The 18,067-nt window shown below is 33.2% G+C and overlaps 7 protein-coding genes and 1 non-coding gene across 19 annotated transcripts in view; 5 read left to right on the top strand and 3 right to left on the bottom strand.

Annotated features, from left to right (window-relative positions):
• Nucleotides 1–18,067, bottom strand: part of LOC143340696 (uncharacterized) — a 215,054-nt gene that overhangs the window by 150,470 nt on the left and 46,517 nt on the right. The gene's annotated exons all lie outside the window — the stretch shown is intronic.
• On the top strand, nucleotides 5–662 carry LOC143340397 (uncharacterized). Its single transcript, XM_076762296.1, has 2 exons — nucleotides 5–363; nucleotides 432–662. The coding sequence occupies exons 1-2, from the start codon at nucleotides 226–228 to the stop codon at nucleotides 609–611; spliced, it is 318 nt and encodes a 105-aa protein (XP_076618411.1). The 5' UTR covers nucleotides 5–225; the 3' UTR covers nucleotides 612–662.
• LOC143340396 (mitochondrial import inner membrane translocase subunit Tim17-B) lies at nucleotides 897–2,107 on the bottom strand. 2 transcript variants are annotated; one of them, XM_076762294.1, is made up of 2 exons: nucleotides 1,837–2,107; nucleotides 897–1,455 (listed from the first exon to the last, which is right to left on the bottom strand). In XM_076762294.1, the coding sequence occupies exon 2, from the start codon at nucleotides 1,438–1,440 to the stop codon at nucleotides 952–954; it is 489 nt and encodes a 162-aa protein (XP_076618409.1). In that variant the 5' UTR covers nucleotides 1,441–1,455; nucleotides 1,837–2,107; the 3' UTR covers nucleotides 897–951. The 2 variants fall into 2 exon arrangements, with proteins under 2 accessions (XP_076618409.1, XP_076618410.1); XM_076762295.1 differs by lacking the exon at nucleotides 1,837–2,107 and adding an exon at nucleotides 1,601–1,780.
• On the top strand, nucleotides 2,290–5,403 carry LOC143340395 (uncharacterized). Of its 5 annotated transcripts, none has more exons than XM_076762292.1 (6): nucleotides 2,290–2,435; nucleotides 2,728–2,808; nucleotides 2,839–3,090; nucleotides 3,317–3,526; nucleotides 4,640–4,951; nucleotides 5,101–5,403. In XM_076762292.1, exons 2-6 carry the CDS (start codon nucleotides 2,734–2,736, stop codon nucleotides 5,326–5,328), a joined length of 1,077 nt encoding a protein of 358 aa, XP_076618407.1. In that variant the 5' UTR covers nucleotides 2,290–2,435; nucleotides 2,728–2,733; the 3' UTR covers nucleotides 5,329–5,403. The 5 variants fall into 5 exon arrangements, with proteins under 5 accessions (XP_076618407.1, XP_076618405.1, XP_076618408.1 ...); XM_076762291.1 differs by lacking the exon at nucleotides 2,290–2,435 and adding an exon at nucleotides 2,519–2,648; XM_076762290.1 differs by having other exon boundaries at nucleotides 2,291–2,435; nucleotides 2,728–3,090.
• On the top strand, nucleotides 5,490–5,562 carry Trnav-aac (transfer RNA valine (anticodon AAC)). Its single transcript has one exon. It is a non-coding gene; the product is annotated as a tRNA-Val (tRNA).
• Apid1 (apidaecin 1) lies at nucleotides 6,070–7,713 on the top strand. Of its 5 annotated transcripts, XM_076762930.1 has the most exons (8): nucleotides 6,073–6,221; nucleotides 6,369–6,508; nucleotides 6,605–6,685; nucleotides 6,772–6,852; nucleotides 6,939–7,019; nucleotides 7,106–7,186; nucleotides 7,273–7,338; nucleotides 7,423–7,713. In XM_076762930.1, the coding sequence occupies exons 2-8, from the start codon at nucleotides 6,410–6,412 to the stop codon at nucleotides 7,468–7,470; spliced, it is 537 nt and encodes a 178-aa protein (XP_076619045.1). In that variant the 5' UTR covers nucleotides 6,073–6,221; nucleotides 6,369–6,409; the 3' UTR covers nucleotides 7,471–7,713. The 5 variants fall into 5 exon arrangements, with proteins under 5 accessions (XP_076619049.1, XP_076619047.1, XP_076619048.1 ...); XM_076762934.1 differs by lacking the exon at nucleotides 6,939–7,019 and having other exon boundaries at nucleotides 6,070–6,221; XM_076762932.1 differs by lacking the exon at nucleotides 6,772–6,852 and having other exon boundaries at nucleotides 6,071–6,221.
• Nucleotides 7,516–9,466, bottom strand: LOC143340697 (protein AAR2 homolog). The gene is made up of 5 exons (XM_076762929.1): nucleotides 9,032–9,466; nucleotides 8,849–8,964; nucleotides 8,619–8,772; nucleotides 8,262–8,534; nucleotides 7,516–8,186 (listed from the first exon to the last, which is right to left on the bottom strand). Exons 1-5 carry the CDS (start codon nucleotides 9,214–9,216, stop codon nucleotides 7,778–7,780), a joined length of 1,137 nt encoding a protein of 378 aa, XP_076619044.1. The 5' UTR covers nucleotides 9,217–9,466; the 3' UTR covers nucleotides 7,516–7,777.
• LOC143340695 (uncharacterized) lies at nucleotides 9,591–16,794 on the top strand. 3 transcript variants are annotated; one of them, XM_076762926.1, is made up of 15 exons: nucleotides 9,591–9,751; nucleotides 10,038–10,108; nucleotides 10,776–10,914; nucleotides 10,997–11,174; nucleotides 11,263–11,376; nucleotides 11,450–11,722; nucleotides 11,790–13,783; nucleotides 13,946–14,540; nucleotides 14,617–14,731; nucleotides 14,838–15,042; nucleotides 15,124–15,307; nucleotides 15,403–15,561; nucleotides 15,634–15,786; nucleotides 15,860–15,952; nucleotides 16,036–16,794. In XM_076762926.1, the coding sequence occupies exons 1-15, from the start codon at nucleotides 9,707–9,709 to the stop codon at nucleotides 16,263–16,265; spliced, it is 4,548 nt and encodes a 1,515-aa protein (XP_076619041.1). In that variant the 5' UTR covers nucleotides 9,591–9,706; the 3' UTR covers nucleotides 16,266–16,794. The 3 variants fall into 3 exon arrangements, 2 of the variants coding, with proteins under 2 accessions (XP_076619041.1, XP_076619040.1); XM_076762925.1 differs by having other exon boundaries at nucleotides 11,790–14,540; XR_013079486.1 differs by lacking the exons at nucleotides 15,860–15,952; nucleotides 16,036–16,794 and having other exon boundaries at nucleotides 11,790–14,540; nucleotides 15,124–15,192; nucleotides 15,260–15,307; nucleotides 15,634–15,773.

Below are 18,067 nucleotides of genomic sequence, written 5' to 3'. Positions count from 1 at the left end.
CAACAAAAACATAACACATGACCCAACAAACGTGTTATAAGTTATGATAAATTACCATGAATCTCTTGATTTGATATCGGATTAAACTTATTTATTATGTATTGTAATTTGTGCGTTTGCTACTCGGAAGAAATAATTGGCAAATAAAACAATCTATTAAATCAAAAGATAAAAGTATAATTCACAAAAAACAATAACTTTACGTAGTAAAAAAATTATTGAAGAATGGATGATCACATAGGAAAGGCTGACTTAAAAATGAATGCCAACGAACTACTTGCTTTTCAAAAAGAATTAAAGCAAGAACAGGAACTTCTTAAAAAAATATTGTCAAAGATAGATAACCAAGTACATAGTCTGCAGGTAAATATTTTTCGATAAATGTGCCGTCACTTTTAAAGGAAAGTAATACATGTTATAAAACCTTTTAGGTAGAACAACTTCATTTACTGGGATTAGTGAACAAGTCATTGAAGGATTCAGAAGAGAAATCACCATTACACGAATCTGAAGACAACATGCAAGACTATGCAAATAAATCTTTAGACTTATCTATAGCATCAAACTTTAAATATTTCCAAGAAGAAAATGACGACGATGATGATACTTAAAAAATTAAATATTTGTATTTTATTAAAGCTCATTTTCTCAAAAGAATGAAACCTGATCTTAATATATATCGATGATTTATTTTACCAATATATATCGTATTAATATACTTATCCTAGCTGTCGCGTTTGTCTTTTAACAATTTCAGAAAAATAACAGTAACAGTCTTGAATAAAAAAACAAACTAATATTATTTATTAAATCAAGGAGCTCAATTATCTATACAAGTTTGATGTACCGGGAATAAAGTATCTTCCAACTACGAGTGTTTCAAAGAAATTGAAACATTTGTACTTAATTAGCCGTGTTATTTGAAGTATGTCTAAAATATTTATACATGTTTTACGACGGATAACCTTGCGTAGGTGAGCCAAGATGCGACGGATCGTCCGTGAAAGGTGCAGGTTTGAATTGTTCTGCGGACATACGAGTAAAAAATATTCCTACACCTTCTATTAAAGCCAATAACACTCCACCAATAATCGCACTACCAGCCATTGCTGGTAAACCATTTCTTGCAGCAAGTATACCACCGGTAGCTGCTCCACTGATAATAGAATTCCAAGGATCTTCCTTTTTCCTAAGATGAACCAATGTACAGTCTATTGTGGAAAACATACCACCCCATAGTGCAAAGTTTCCGGCAATAATGGGGGATCGTTGTTTAATAGCCATTAAACTTCCAAGAAATCGTTTGTTTATTCCACTGGGTGCATTACGGAAGCCCTTAATACTTTGAAACACGGCGCCGCCGATAGCACCCATCGTGAATGCACCACCACAGTCATCTATTATACGCCAAGGGCATGGTTCTCTTGCATATTCTTCCATACCTCAATCAATTTTCTGTTAAAAGCGAAGTGTTCCATTTAAAATAATAAAGATTCACGATATTATTCAGAAGTAACCTTAAACACTGGTACTTTTAAAGTTTGGTTCGAAATTAATTCCGTTTCATCTTTATTATAACGTTTTATTTAATTCTACATACCATTTATAGTACGTAAAACTAATTCATTCGTATATACTTCGAGAGATCGCGATAAAAATGTACGTGAAAAATAGTATATTGTAAATGAGGTTATGTACACTAAATCCTCGTGCATAATTAGCGAACACGTGCAAAACAATTCTAAATATCTTCGAATATCTTTCAAAATAGCTACTTCGAATATGTCGATATAAACATTTCTACGTATTTACTGTAAAATTGTTTTAAATATATACCTCGAATGCCGAGGTACGAGATACCTCAAGCACGATACTGTGACGAGCGCACCAAGCGTATGAGCGTAACTATGATACTGAAAGAATCTCCTTACTCAAACAAATTTTTACACCATCGTAAAGAACAAAACATTACGAGACAACTTAATGCCATAAATAATTTTTCATGATCGATTCGTTCAATTTCAACGACAGTTTTATCAATTCATTTTCATTTAACACCTTTCTTGATTACGAATAATACGACTTCGAAACCGCGTTACATGATATTTTGAAATACAATTATCGTCCACGATTCGGTTGGATTATATTCTATTGCATGGGTCATGTAAGCAACGACATTTTCAATGCCCAACCAAACGATTAACAAGAATTTTTCTGTTAAATACACGCGTCAAATGCGTTACGATTTTCAGTTTGTTGGGCATTCGACTGGCGCAAGTCTACGATAGTTTAAAATAGAATGAGCCTTTGAACGTCCAAAAATACATCAGACTTTTAGTTAGTCCTGGATATCCAGCCGTTTTGCGTGAAAGCAAAATACGTGTACGAAGAAAACACCGCGAGTAGCGATTCTCATTGCTCTCTCTAACCTTTCGGTAATCTTAAATTTAATAGTTGGTCTCGTGCTTATAGTGGGACGTGTAATATGGTGTATCGTCTCTGACTATACACGATTCGTAAGCGAGTCGCGATGGAATCACAATTTTCAAAAATTTACCGTCGTTTAAAAAAGTGTCTAAAGCCACGAAACGTGCTTTTGTTCAGAAATATTCAGGCCCGCAAATATTCGTCGTTTAACGATGATCGCAGTGAAAATACTTAAGAAACAAATTCGCTTTTCTTCTGTTTTAATACGTGTGCATCGTATAACAGTGACATTTGTTGCAGATAAAAATGTCAAACACGGAGGCGATTAAATTGGACGCTGATCAAGAATCGTGTGTATCCGAAATAACGAAACCCAATCAACCGGATAACGCGAAAAACGCTCCCTCGACCGAAAATTCAGTCGTTCCTGAAACCAACAACGAAAATGCAACTGCACAGACCACAGAATCTGCAGTTGTACATAACTCGGAAAATCAAAATGCAGATACGCTTCTGAAAGGCGTAACAAGCACATCCGAGATTGTTAACGAAAATGTACCTACGAATGGAACTGTAACTGAAAGTGAATGCGTAACTGAATCTGCAAAGGGTATAGTAGACAATGCTACTATGCTTCCCGAGAGCAAACCTAACGAACAACCGGTAATTTTAACAACTATCAAATCGCTCCCCTCTTCTTTGCTTTGAAATAGATGGGGTTAATCAATTAATTTTTACCCCCATCATAGAGAAGCGAAACGGGAAGCGTTTTGATTTTTGCAAATCATTTCCATTTGCTCTCGAACCTCAAGACACGTCGATTTAATTGTTGCATAAGCGTAATTTGAAGATCTCGCTCGAAACAGCTTAACGATTTAACTTATTGCAGCCGTGTGCACCTGAAATTCAACAACCGCCGTCCATAGGCGCCGGAGATACTTGTCTCGTCGCGAAACCCGACGAAGCTACCGATGATCGAAAATCGGATAAAGAAATTGCCGATCAAGCGTCGACATTGAAAGAAAACTCGATCGCGAACGTTGACAGAAAAGTAAGCGACAATGAACTTACGATATCGAAACTGAAGCAAGAAGCGCAGGTAAAACTTAGGAATAAAAAGCGTCGAGTAATATCCAGGTCTGGGTTCGATATACAGGGAGATTTAATGGGAGATTCTAGAGGTTAAAATAAGACGAAAATCAAGAATTCCAATTTTTTGACTGAGGCTTCATTAAAAAGTTATTAAAAAATTAAATTAAAAGATTTCAAATCTATCTGAAAAAATTATGTCTGGTTGCAGGGGTTAATTACAATCATTTTTGGTCATTAGACATACCCCTGAAATCCTACCCACTTTCGAGAAAAAAATTCGAGAAGGTGTGAAATTTTTTGACAAAATTAAAAAATTTCAAATCATACTAAAAAAAATTATATTTAGTTACAGGGGTCAATTACAATCAATTCTTGTCCTTATACATATCCCTGAAATCTTATCGACTTTCGAGAAAAAAATTCATTACTGAAAATATCATTCCTGGCCAGAAATCGTTCCCTGAAATTTCATGCGATTCTTTAAAACGTCATAACTTCTGAACGGATTGAAGGATTTTAATGTTTAATAAAGCAATCAACGCGTATTTTAGTAAAGAATATGTAGAAATTATAAAAATATTGGAAAAGTTGGTCCTTGACCCCGTAAAATGAGAAAACCCCCATAAAAATGGTCCAATTTTCAAACAGCCATAACACTTGCAATAGTGACTATATTTCAATAAAACTTTTTTCTGGAGTAGAGCTCCTGGGTACCTACAAAAGAGTATTAGACAACTTTTCTGTAGGGCGTCAAACAAAATTATCAAAAATGAAAAACTAATATTTAAGAAAAATCGACAGGGGGTAGGTGCCTAAATTTCTCGGCGAAAAAAAAAAATTTCAAATCATTCTAAAAAAATTATTTTTAGCTAGGGGGGTCAATTACAGTCATTTTTGGTTAATAGACATACCCTCGAAATCCTAACCAGTTTCGAGAAAAAAAATTTAATACGGGCGGAACTTTAAACGTTAATAACTGTTTAACGAAGCTTCCATCAACAAACTGGTATTCTTGATTTTCGTCTTATTTTAGCCTCTAGAATCACCCATTACAATTTTTCCCAGGGTTGACCGAACACTCTGTATACAATGTTTTTAATGATTTCTATTTCGTTTATAGAAAGCGACCGAGGAACGAGATTGCTATCGGAAAAAACTAGAAAGCACAGAGAAGAAGCTAGCAGAGTTACAGGCATCGTACGACGCTCTGTTGAAAGGCGAAGGCGACGAAGTCTTACATCGTAGGATGATGGATCAACTAAAGGGTAAACTGATTCAGACCTCGTTGCAATTGGAGGATCGTATCCGCACTTGTTCTAACCAGGAGAAACAAATCAGTGCATTGAATAGCCAGGTGGCTTCTCTGAAGGAAGTAGAGTCTCTTACCAGGAGTCTTTTGCAAATCCGTAATATGGAAGTTAAGCACCTACAGGTAAATTGTTTAAATTATAAATTTGTGAAACTAGATAATCGAATATTTGACTATTGCAATTAATGCTTGATAGAACGATTACGTAAACCCAAAATCAATCGAATGCTCCACGATACCGATCCTATTTTACCCCCTTTTTGTTTTTACAGGCCGAAGTCGACGATATGGAAGTTCGAATTACTGACGAACGAGATCGATACACCACGATGATAAATAAAATGGATGCCGCGGTGAAACTGAACGCGGACCTGAAGAAAGAATACGAGACACAGCTTTGTCTCTTCCGAGATCTGCGAGAGAAGTACGAAGAAAAGGTCATGTTGTTATCGGAAGAGAAGCGAGCTCTCGAAAATAGCGCGCAGATTGTTCCCCAATAAGTTCCATTAGAAACAGTAAACTGCGTTACTTTGTAATTACATTAATTTGTATAAAATAAAAATTGTTGCAAGTAACACGTAGCTGCGTAATTTTATTTCGTGCTCATCGATTTTTAATGATAAGTGCCATACTTTTCGTTAAAATATCATCCATTTCATCGGTTTCCGTGGTGTAGTGGTTATCACATCCGCCTAACACGCGGAAGGTCCCCGGTTCGATCCCGGGCGGAAACATTTTTTGTATTTATTAAGAAAAATGGGAATATATAGTAATAATTCTATTATTTAAATGAAATTTATTATACAATTTAATTGCTCTTTAATAAAAAAACTAGCGTCAAATGTTAGAGTCAAAGTAAAAATAGTGGCACGAAGAGAAATTGTTTGTAAATGTGAATCAGCCGAGTGTTAAATAAACATCAGCGGGAAATCCGTTAACGGAAATCGCATCGATAATATTTGATGTTTTTGTTTCACAGTAATCCCCGCTTGGCAAAGAGCTTTCACGTTGAATTGAATTTAAATTGCTTACAATTAGTGACGCAAACCTCGAGTATTTTGCATTTGAAATGATTAACCTCTGTATATTATTTAATTTAAAAAAAAAAGCATGACGATATCTGCAATAGTTTCGATTAATAAAGTTTGATGACTAACAATAAATACTCGTGAGCTCTGCTTCGTCAACAAAAATCGTTTGAGGAAAATCAATGAAAACATTCTCATTTTAAAGCATCGCGAAAACGGTGAATTCCCGAATAGCTATCATTAAGTCATGAACTTTGGCATACGATATATTCAAGATTTAGTATAAATACTGTGTCACTAAGTGCATTAGACATCAAGTTCTCCAAAACTAGAGAAGTATCACATCTATCGAAGAGCAGCTACTGGTAAGATACTAACTACATGTTTTGCATGTTGCACAATTTTAGAAAACATTTATTTTATATCTAAAAATAACATTGTATCTCATCAAAGAAGTTGTTTATTGAATGCAACTGATTGTCGGTAACGAATAACGAATTATTTGAATACAGGTGTAAATAATACGTATTAGCGTGAAAAATACACGTTCAACATGAAGAAATTTGTCGCCTTAACAATTTTAGCCGTCGTCTTTACGACGATGGTAGCTGGAGACATGATGGAAATTGGACCACCGGGTCCACCACATCCGGTAAAATAAATTTCAAATATTCTATATATTCATATACCAATTTACTAATTCGTACCAGTTTTAGTAATCTGTAACCAATAATTCTTTTCATTTCAGCGTCTCCGTCGCGAAGCTAAACCGGAAGCTGACCCAGCTAATCGACCAGTATACGTTCCTCCTCCACGACCACCCCATCCGGTAAATGTTTACAAAATATAATTTAATTTTTATATAGCGAAAAATCCAAAAGAAGTCTACATTAAAGCTTCTGTTAATTTTCTTAGCGTCTTCGTCGTGAAGCCGAACCGGAAGCTGACCCCGCTAACCGACCAGTATACGTTCCTCCTCCACGACCACCCCATCCGGTAAATGTTTACAAAATATAATTTAATTTTTATATAGCGAATAATCCAAAACAAGTCTACATTAAAGCTTCTGTTAATTTTCTTAGCGTCTTCGTCGTGAAGCCGAACCGGAAGCTGACCCCGCTAACCGACCAGTATACGTTCCTCCTCCACGTCCACCCCATCCGGTAAATGTTTACAAAATATAACTTCATTTTTATATAACAAATAATCCAAAAGAAGTCTTTATTAAACCTTCTATTAATTTTCTTAGCGTCTTCGTCGCGAAGCCGAACCGGAAGCTGACCCCGCTAACCGACCAGTATACGTTCCTGCTCCACGACCACCCTATCCGGTAAATGTTTACAAAATATAATTTAATTTTTATGTAACAAATAATCCAAAAGAAGTTTATATTAAACTTTCTGTTAATTTTCTTAGCGTCTTCGTCGCGATGCTGAAGAGAAAACTAAACCTGGTAGCCAAACTCAACAAACAGTTCATCCGGTAAATGTTTACAAAGTATAATTTAACTTGTATACAATGAGTAATCCAAAAGAGTCTACATTAAACATTCTGTTAATTTTTTAGTTGGTTTTACCAATAGAAGCATGGCCTGGTTATAAACGCAATCACTAAGAAATATTTGTCATCAGCCTGCATCCATAGAATGACAATTCAAAATAATGGACTGATTTATGCGTATATTAAACTTTGTACTGTGACATACATTTTAATATTCTACATGTTTTATTAAAAAATACATGTGAAAATACGGATTATAATTTCTAATGTGGTATCCTATGTACACTTTCAAACATTAATCAAATTTGTATTATTGACTAATCTTTGTTAAAAATTATAAATATTTACAAAAAATGAGTATGTGCTGTTTTATATCATTCTTGGTAGTACCTTCATTCATGTTACAAACGTACACGGATTTTTATTCCAAGGAAACTACCACGGGCGCTTCATCTTCATTCTCATCCTGTAAATTACAAAAATCCCACGAGAACTTCTTAGTTAACCGTTCGCAAAATCGAGAAGCGTAAGACTTTAAAAGTCCATCCACTTCGGAATTGATCTCAATGTTTGCAAAGAGTATGCGTAGGTTGTAGTAAACAAAATTATTATTAACCACAATATCGCAAAGCATATCTTCGGGTACGTGCGTTAACTGAATTTCTATTGCTTTCATAAATTCGAAATAAATATCGCGACGCTCCGATATCGCGGAATCGGCACCGCAAATAAGATATATTTGCTTTTTCCAGTGTTCAAAAGCATCGAGATTTTGTCCAACCAGAAAACAAACAAATACCAATTGCAATTCACCAATAATCTCCATAGGTCTGGAAAATACAAATCAATAAGGGATATAGCAGTTAGTTTTGAATATGTGAAAAATATCACAATTTTAATCTTACATTGTTAATGTATTGATAAGAGTATTTAATGCATAACTGGAATCAAGGGAATGCCTTGTAATTTCAGTTGGGGATGCACCATCTGGATAATTTTTATCAGGCAATTTGGACAGTCTTAACTCTGTACCAGGCCTAGGTTTCAAATCAGGAAGTAGCTCTTCCTCTTTAGCTTCTGTAGTGAGTGCACTTCTTCTTTTTTTTGGGTTTGACACTCCACCTCTTGGTCTCATAGCGTCGCTACAAGGCTCTAATTCTAATGCTGACCGTACAAAACTGAAGTAAGATAAATGACTTTATCATACAACAGAATGAATCCAAATAACAGAAGATAATAATTTATAATATCAATGGACATACCCACATATGGGTGAACAACGTTCAATTAGCGAAGGACTAACATGATTTGTTAATTCCTTCCATTGGGTCCATATATCAAAAGGATAAGACCCCAGATACCTATTCAATTCTTTCAAATTATCTTTTAGCTTTTGAACTATTTCCTCTGGTACAACTTTATATAAAAGGTTTAATATTAGTAAATGTTTCATTTACTCAATATATGAAATATGTACCAAATATTATTATACCTTCTGAACTGAGGTCTTCCTCTTTTGTATCCCAACGTCTGACTAAAAATTCAGATTTCTTAAATGTATGAAGAAAACCAATTTTGGGTGCTGTTTCTCCAAATTCATTTACAGCACTTTAACAAAGGTATATAAACATAGTTACTGCAACGAAGGCGAAAGTATTAAATGCCATATAATTACCTGTAATGGACATAATGAAATCCTGGTGGAATCATTTTTATGCCTTTAAAACTATGATCTGTATTCCACGATTTTAAATCGATTCCAAATTCTGTACCGCTCGGTACATTCAGTACAACTAAGGTAGCATCTTCGACCAAAAGTCTAGCGGATAAATTTCGATACCTTTCGCCTTCTCTTGCCATGATTAATCAATCAATCACACTAAAAATTTTACTCTTTTTCTCTTTTATACAAACTGAACTGCTAATATCCACATAATCAATTTATCATTACACAGTAGCAGATACCGTTGGACAAATACACTGGGTGATACGATTTCATGCAACGTAAACGAAAATCACATCGATGAAACGCAAGATGGCAATATTCAAATTTTATAATTAAAGTCACTATATTTTGGTAATTATTTACATTAAGGGATTCTTCGCCGATTTTAATAATTTCGTTATACTACAATTAACTTTCAAGATATTATTCTTGCAAATATTTAGAATCGACGCTCACAAGAAGAGTGTACTTCCATTCTTTGGTAATTTTTTATTTAAAAGACGTCATCACTAACAGGAACTATAAACATGAAAGCGAAACACCATACAAACGTGTTTGACTTTCGGCGTTTGATGAAATAAAATAATTCTTATACAAATAGTACTGGATGTCATTTAAGCCAACATGGACAATAATCATCCGGATTTAACAGTAAACGAAACTGTTCAAGTAAGCACTTTATTCTTCAAACTTTACCTTTATATTGAATTTAATAACACCCCTTGTCTAGGTTATTTTGAGGTTATACTGCCTGTACATTTAACAATAATTTATAATGAAAATACTATCCTAATACTACATATGCAATATTCCTCTTTTATTTTATTTATATATGTTTCTGTGGTATTAACTGATTTAATGTTTTTGCAAAAGCAATAAGAGTATTAACCTGTTATTGTACCATATCAAACCACTAATTCCAAGAATTCTAAATGTAAACATTTCTTCTTTACAGGAAAGCCATTTAAATTTGGAAAAATTAACGCAATCTTATTTGTTGTTAAAACAAAAAATTTGTAAAACACAGTAAGATATCTCAAATAAAAGTCACTTGTTCTCTATATATATTCACATACAAGGTGTACCAGATTTTAATGACCAAACTTTAACTTAAGAAAGTATAAACATGTTGTTTAAAGCCTTATTTAAAAGATATTATACAAATGTGAAGTAGGAACACTGTACAATTTTTTTTTTTTATTTAAACCCAAAGAATATGCTGTCAACATTTTGCTATTGAAATCTGAGGTACCCAGTATATAGGGTGTTTGGCCACCCGTGGGAAAAATTTTAATGGGAGATTCTAGAGGCCAAAATAAGACGAAAATCAAGAATATCAATTTGTTGATTGAGGCTTCGTTAAAAAGTTATTAAAAAAATAAATTAAAAAATTTCAAATCATTCACGGAAAAATTATTTTCAGTTGCGGGGGTCAATTATAATCATTTTTGGTGATTAGACATACCCTCGAAATCCTACCCAGTTTCGAGAAAAAAATTCTTTAACAAAAATATACCGTGTGGCCGGAAATGTTTCTATAACTTTTTAACGAAGCGTCAATCAACAAATTAGTATCCTTGATTTTCGTCTTATTTTGACCTCTAGAATCTCCCATTAAAATTTTTCCCGGGGTTGGTCGAACACCCTGTATATCGTTTTATACGAGAAAATTTAAGAAATAATATTTTTATAGTGAAGTCATTAAACAATATAATGATAAATTGAAAGAATGTGAGCGATTAAAAACAGATTTGGATGCAGCAACTAAGCAAACAAAAAAAGTTACATGTAATTATAATTCTACATTGGCCAAAGTTATTAAATTGGAACTTGTAAGTATTGTGCTATACAACTCCTAAAGATTCTTTCTATAATAATGTATTATTTTTTGTGGAATAAATCTCTTTCTTCCAGCAAAATACCGAGTATAAGAAAAATATTGAAACTTTGACAACACAAGTGAATGAATATCAAATAAAGACAGCAGCAGACCAACAGTATATACAACAATTAATATGTAAAATAAAAGATACAGATGGACAACAAAATGAAAAGATTATGGAGTATGATTTAGAAAAATCTTCTTTACAAAGTAAGTTCCATTATCTAACCCATGTAGAATTTAACAATATATTACAGATGCCCATTTTAACTTCCAAAACATAAAATTTCCTTTTCAGTGAAAGTTAAGGAATTAGAACAGGAATTAAAAAATGTTAAGAAATCTTATGATATGAAGATTAAAAAAATGGAAAAGCAAATTTCTGTAGAAAATAGCAACAATAATAATAACAGTAAGTCGAATGAACCATACAAAACCAGAAAGTAATACAAATTAATATAAATGTAATTCTATTTTTTTTATAGAAGTAAAAATGAAAGACATTGGAACAAATACAATAGCTGCTAATGACGAAATAGTGCAACAGCCGGAAGTCGCGGATAAATGTATAATGACCGCTGAATTTTATAAAGTAAAAGACGACATATATCCCATATTTTGTGCGAAATGTGAAGTGCTATTAGAACCAGCACCCCTTGAAAAAATATGCAATATTATGACGAAATCGTGTCCTAGGATTATCGAACAAATTTCTTCTCCTTCCAAAAAGGCGTCACCACCTTTACAAATATCAACAGGTAAGGTATTATTTAAAGCGCGTTTGCATAGAAAAAAGATTAATATTAAAAAATTATATTATTTTAGACGTTAACAGCAAACACTGGAAAACTGAAAACTTATTGGTAATGTCTGGAACACCATCGCCGCATTTACAGAATCAAAACAATGAATCAGACTTTATGAATACGAGCCTTTTACATTCGCATGCACCAATTGGATTAAACCATGCAAATTATTGCAATAATTTTCCTCAAAGTTCCGATTTAATGAACCAAAGTAGCTATTATATTGGACCGATGCCGGTTAATCCTCTGTTATTGGCAAACCCAAATATAACTGAACCGAACAATCATTCGAAAGATATAGCATCTTCATTGTCACTTATTTCTTCGTTACAAAAGAGGATAGACACGCTAGAAATAAAGATAAAGAAGAAATTCAATAAAAGGAAATTGGAAGAGAGCAATAACTTTTGGCAACACAAACATCCAAGTCCTTGTTGCATGTATAACACTAATAATTCTATGCAGTTGAATTTGATCGAGATGTGGAAGGCAATGTCCGACATTTATGATAACAAGGCAAAGAGACAATTTAATGTAAATAAATGTAGTAATAAAAATTTGAATAAATATAAATTGTCTCGGTTAAAACCTAGAAAGAGGTTGCAAAGTGGGTGTACTGGTTCTTGGAAAGTTGAGTCAGTCGTGGAAAAAATCGAACCGAGTCCTAACAGGAAGAGATCAAAGAAATGTAAACATCGGCATTCTATGCTGCTCAATAAATCTAATTTGGTGCCAAATGAAACGGAAGCTTTAGATAAGTCAATTACTGATTCCGATACAGATTCATACGATGTTTTATTTAACGATAGTCCTCGCATAAATACAGATGTTAGAATGGAGGGGAAAAATGTATCGCGTGTAGAAATGTCTACTTCTCGTTCGAAATCTAGCAATCATTTGAAAACATGTTCCACTCAGTCTACCGATATAGATGAACCCGGAAGTGTACAAGCCATACGAAACTCTGTTGAGTCTGTTAAATCTATAGGGGGTGAAACCGACTCAGGAATATTGTCAGATTCGATCGAATCTTCTAAACAACTCGAATTAGATGTAAGAGCATGTTCAAATGCGAGGAAGTGTAACAATATGATAGAAGCAAAGTCTTCTATACAAAATATATCATTTTTCACTGAAAATGTTAAGTCGGGAAAGCTTCGGTCTGTAGAGAAATCCCCTATGAAAGTAATTAAATCTAACGAATTGATAGACACAAGTATTAATTCCGAAATACTAAACTCAGATGAACGCAACGATAAAACGGAGGATGAAAAAGAAACAGAAGTTTCTCATTTTAATGGTGCAATTTCTCAAGCTAAATCTACCTTTAACAACGTGTATTCTACCAGAAAGAGGATTAAATCTAATGAATTAATTGGCACAAGTATTAATTCCGAAATACTAAATTTAAATGAACACAACGATAAAACGGAGGATGAAAAGGGAACAAAAGTTTCCCATTTTAATGGTGCAATTTCTCAAACTAAATCTACCTTTAACAACGTGTATTCTACCAGAAAGAGGAAAATAAGTGAACGTCAGGACTCGAACAAGCGCGGTGGCCGAAAAGATTTATTTACAAAACTAAGAAATTTAAGAAAGAACAGTCAAATTAAAAAGGTGAATCAGAATGTTTCAAACCATCAAGTACAAAACTGTAACCACGAAAATTCTAACATTCCACAAGAACAAAATCATTTAGTCAATAAAACGGAGTCTAATAACAATGATAATTGTTGTATACCTAGAAAAAGAGCTCGTATCGCACATGTACCTAAAAGCACAACAACCAAACAAAAGAATTCACAGGTCGGAAAACGTTTAGTAAAAAGTATAAGAAATACAATGACATCACAAGTCGGTGCTGATAATAGTACTAAAATTGATGGAAACACAATAAAGCAAACATTCAATGAGCCATTTTCAGCTATGCAGGAAATTGTGAAGGATGACAGTAATGCAGCGTTAGAAAAGAAATGTAATAACGGAGTAGAGGAGTTAAAACCAAATTGTGTAAGTATAACAAATTCTAACATAACAAATGTTATAAAAAATAATAATGTTGATGAAGTATTTATTGCTGACATTAAACATTCATCCGAAAATGATTTGGAAATACGAACTTCATCGAGTACAGAAGTGGATTGTTCTGATAATTCTACTACCCTTTCTAAGTCCATTATGAATGATACGCCCGAAAAAGTAATGGAATTAAATGAAATGGAGATTGAATCGAACGAGGAGCGTGAAAGTTTAAAACAGGAGAATGAAAATGAGTCCCTTTCATGTTGCAATAATCGAACAAGGGATAATGTAAATGAGCAACCTGCTGAAATAATTGAAAATTCAAATTTTAATGAACCTCACAATTTAGGAAAAGAATCGTTTTGTGAGGCAGACTTTCAACTTAATCATGACAAATGTAATTACCGTGGAAGTCGTGCTGTTTCTGAAACTGACTTTGAAATATCTAGCGAAAGTATCCAAAATATTATAAAGATCGAGCATTCATACGATTCCAGTTATTCGTTTTCAAATTCAAAATGTATACAATCAATTAATGGTCAAAAAAATGATACAAAAGAAAGAAACTTGAACATTGAAGATGCAATGAATGTCTGTACAGAGCAACTAAATTCTAATGCAATGATTACATTAACATCACATCATCCGCTTATGAAACTGCATCAGTATATTAGTGAAAGTAGATTTCAAAATAAAAGCTGTAAAAATCAATTTAAAAATCATCTGCATATTTATTCAATAACAAGTAAGAGTGCTTTTGTCAATTAATTCTTAAAAAATAGAAGTATGCAGTCAGTATATATGTATTATGTCTATTTTAGATAAATTTGTAAAAAAGCAATTAAAAAGGCTCGTGGATGGTGACTGGGAAACATCTGTACATTGGGATGTAATTGAAAAATTGAAATCTACCTGCACTCCTCGTATCATAGCAAAGTTAGTATCGTAGTACACCCATATTTATAACAATAAATGTTTTATAACGTTGGCGTAAAGACGTAAACACGATGCAAGCAATTATTAACGTGTTATACAATTCTAGAGGAATCGTGGATTTATTGAGTACACTGGAAGAATGCGAGAAGAGTTTAGATAACACTCACACACCACCTGCACCGTTAATGACAATAACACAGCAAAGAATTGTTGCGTTATTAGTTGATTTAGAAGGATCAAAGCCAATGATTTTTCAATTCGTTCAGGCTGGCATAGAATACAAACTGTATAGAATTAACCAGACAATAGAGGTTTCAATTTTTCTTGGACATTTTAATCTGTTGCATTGAAATTTAATAAGACAATTCATGATAATATTTTTGCATGTTTAGAAGCCAATCGTGGAGTCACTTGCTAGGATGTACACCGTTCTAGCGCGAATAAAGAAAGACAGAGAAAGAGTAAGGATATTTTGTTGCGATGCTCTGTATTGTTTGGGACTTAATGCAACAATTGTTTTATATACAGTATTCACCTGTTGGCCAGAAGTATTCCCAAATAGTGAAACAAGTAATGGTGTGTACAACTTTTAGGATAGATTCTTAATAATTGGAAGCGAATCGAATAATTTAGAAATTAATTGTCCTGTATTTACTGTTTATCATTTACAGAACTTTTGCCAAAATGTATGGCGCATCTCATCATGGCACAACAGGCCCAGAACTTTCCCAAACTCAGCGCCCTGAAGAATTTAGTATCAGTATTTTATAATTATCAAATGGGAACAGTTTCGAAAGATGTGTTGAAAGAACTTTTAACAGCTCTTCAGGGTAAACAAACATTATTTTATTTCAAATTTAATTTAATATAGATAAGTTAATTCGAATCAATTTATCTCCTAGAAAAGTCTAGTGTTGAAATAGAAACAGCCATTATACTTTTGGCAAAGAAAGAGGGCACAGCGTGGACGTACAAGAACATCATTCAAAGTGCACTATTACCAATGATAATTAATAATAAACTACCGAGCCAGTACAGAGCATTTTGTTTGCTTGGTAAGTCTCGCATTCAATAAAATGGGAAACATTTAAGTTTGAACTTTTTTTGTTAAGAAATTTCTTATTTTAGGTAATCTTATGCGTGCGTTTCCAGTAGCAGACAACGATAATGTGGTCAGTGGAATTGTTGAACAATTATGTGACTTAAGCAAATCTGGCGAAGGTATTTTCATTCAATTAATTCTATATTTACTTCACACATAGTACCGAACATTCTGCTAATGTACCGTTTGTATTCTTAATTAGGATCAGAAGAACAACAAGAAGGTATAATCTCAGCATTGCTGAGCTTGTCTAGACATAGATTCAAGAATGTAGTGTATACTATAATGAATTGGACCCCAACTGCACCTCTTTGTACTCGAACTACAGTACAGCTCAATGGACTATTCAATTCTCGTCAATTAGACTTCTGGACATGCTATTTAAGAAAGAAACTATCCTTATGGCAATCGCGTAAACAGTGTAAAACATAACTGTTCTTTCTAACTCAGATGACACGAATTTTGTGATATTTAATTAAATAATTTATATTATTTAAAAGTTTAAACGTTTATGTTCATGTTCTGTTGACTTTTTATTTCTTTGTCGTTAATTGAATAAAATCTTGGCAATGTTTCTATAACATTTAAAACTGAAGAATTACTGTAACAGTTTTAACATTACCATAACACTTAATCGTGACAATTATTGTAAAAGTTCCTTTACTTTGTTTGTTGAAACGTATGATGTACTTTTTATATAATTAATCTTCTTTTCAAGATTAAAGTGCGACTGTATTACGTATGTATATATATATGTATATTGATTGTATGCGTCCCGTTAAGAACAAATTTACAGTATGTTTCAAACAAGTCAACATAATATAAAATTAATATGTTAATATACATAAAAACTAACAACTTTGGCATACCAAAGAGAGCATTTCATAAGTGAAAGCATGCTTCTAAATATCAATGAATTACTTTTTGCGCATGAAGCCTAGTAACTTTACTTTATATTGCCATAAAAAAAGGAATCATTTTATTATATAATAAAGTTAAAAATTGACTTTTTATTTCTTCGTGTTTGAGTTTAATCTTTTCGTACGTTTAGTAACTAAGTTTGCCTAATATTATACAACTTATAATTGTACAAGTTACGTAACTTGAGCGATCTCGAACATTTCGAATGCAAAATCTGCATAGGGAAAGATGCAGTGAAACGTAACATTGGTCGGACCGGCGATTGAATATTCATAAGATTCCGGTCTATCGCGCGAATAAGGCCATTGACCTGGACTCAGGATAGCGTTCATTATCGGAGTAATGAACATTAAATAGTAATTAGGAAGTGTATGGACTTACATAGCTCAGCAATTTCCAGCCGGTATGAAGCGAACGTTTCCCTGAACCGCCACGGGAAGTCTAATCTGCTGGTGGTGCACGGATAGAATAGATTGAAATTTGCTGGTTCGACGTAACTTAATTTTCTCAACCGTTATATTAACATTACGTAAACGATAATTATCAATTCAAACGATAAGTTTCGACTCTTATACGATCGTTTTAAAGCACTGCAATTTAAAGGTGATCGGATACACTGTAACGAACATTCGCGCAATCAAAATGGAACTCAAGTATTCAAGCACTTTCGTGAAGAGATTGTTCGATTCGTAAGTTAAATTCCGTTCACTTATAATTCACCTTACTTCTTTTATGAATCTGGCTTATATAACGTTACCAATTTAACATTTTATCCGAAATTAAACGACGAGATTCCCGCTTGTACGATAGTTTTAAAATTGCCAATATTGTACTAGCCGAAACCGTTACACCGGAAGTACTGCCGAGGTCCAAACGCGAATCAAATGTTGTAATAGAATATTATATATTTTGATTAGAAACCCTACGTCTATTACACGTTATTTATTTTATTTTTTGTCGTTTTTTCAAGTACTTATTTTTTGCATTGTCATTTAATACGTTGATATTAGTTTTTTCTTTAGACATATCCTTGACTAACGAAGTTGGCCGCCATAATGGTTACTGGTTGCCCGCGCTTTTATTAGGCAACGTACAGTACTTTGAGAACTGGTCAAAATACATTTTAAAATTAGAGTCTAAACACTACATATCAATTATGTATATTAATATTATACGTGTCAAGTTAGTTAAAAGTTATTTGATTTGTGTAGTATTTGGGTTTGTTATAATCGGAAAAATTCCAACAACGCATTGACAGTGTATTCAAAACGGTAAGATGAAAAATAGAAACATTTGTACTGCATAATTATTTT

This window comes from Colletes latitarsis, chromosome 3, assembly GCF_051014445.1.
Source record: "Colletes latitarsis isolate SP2378_abdomen chromosome 3, iyColLati1, whole genome shotgun sequence".
Classification (NCBI taxonomy): domain Eukaryota; kingdom Metazoa; phylum Arthropoda; class Insecta; order Hymenoptera; family Colletidae; genus Colletes; species Colletes latitarsis.
This window is presented reverse-complemented; position numbering and strand designations above follow the sequence as displayed.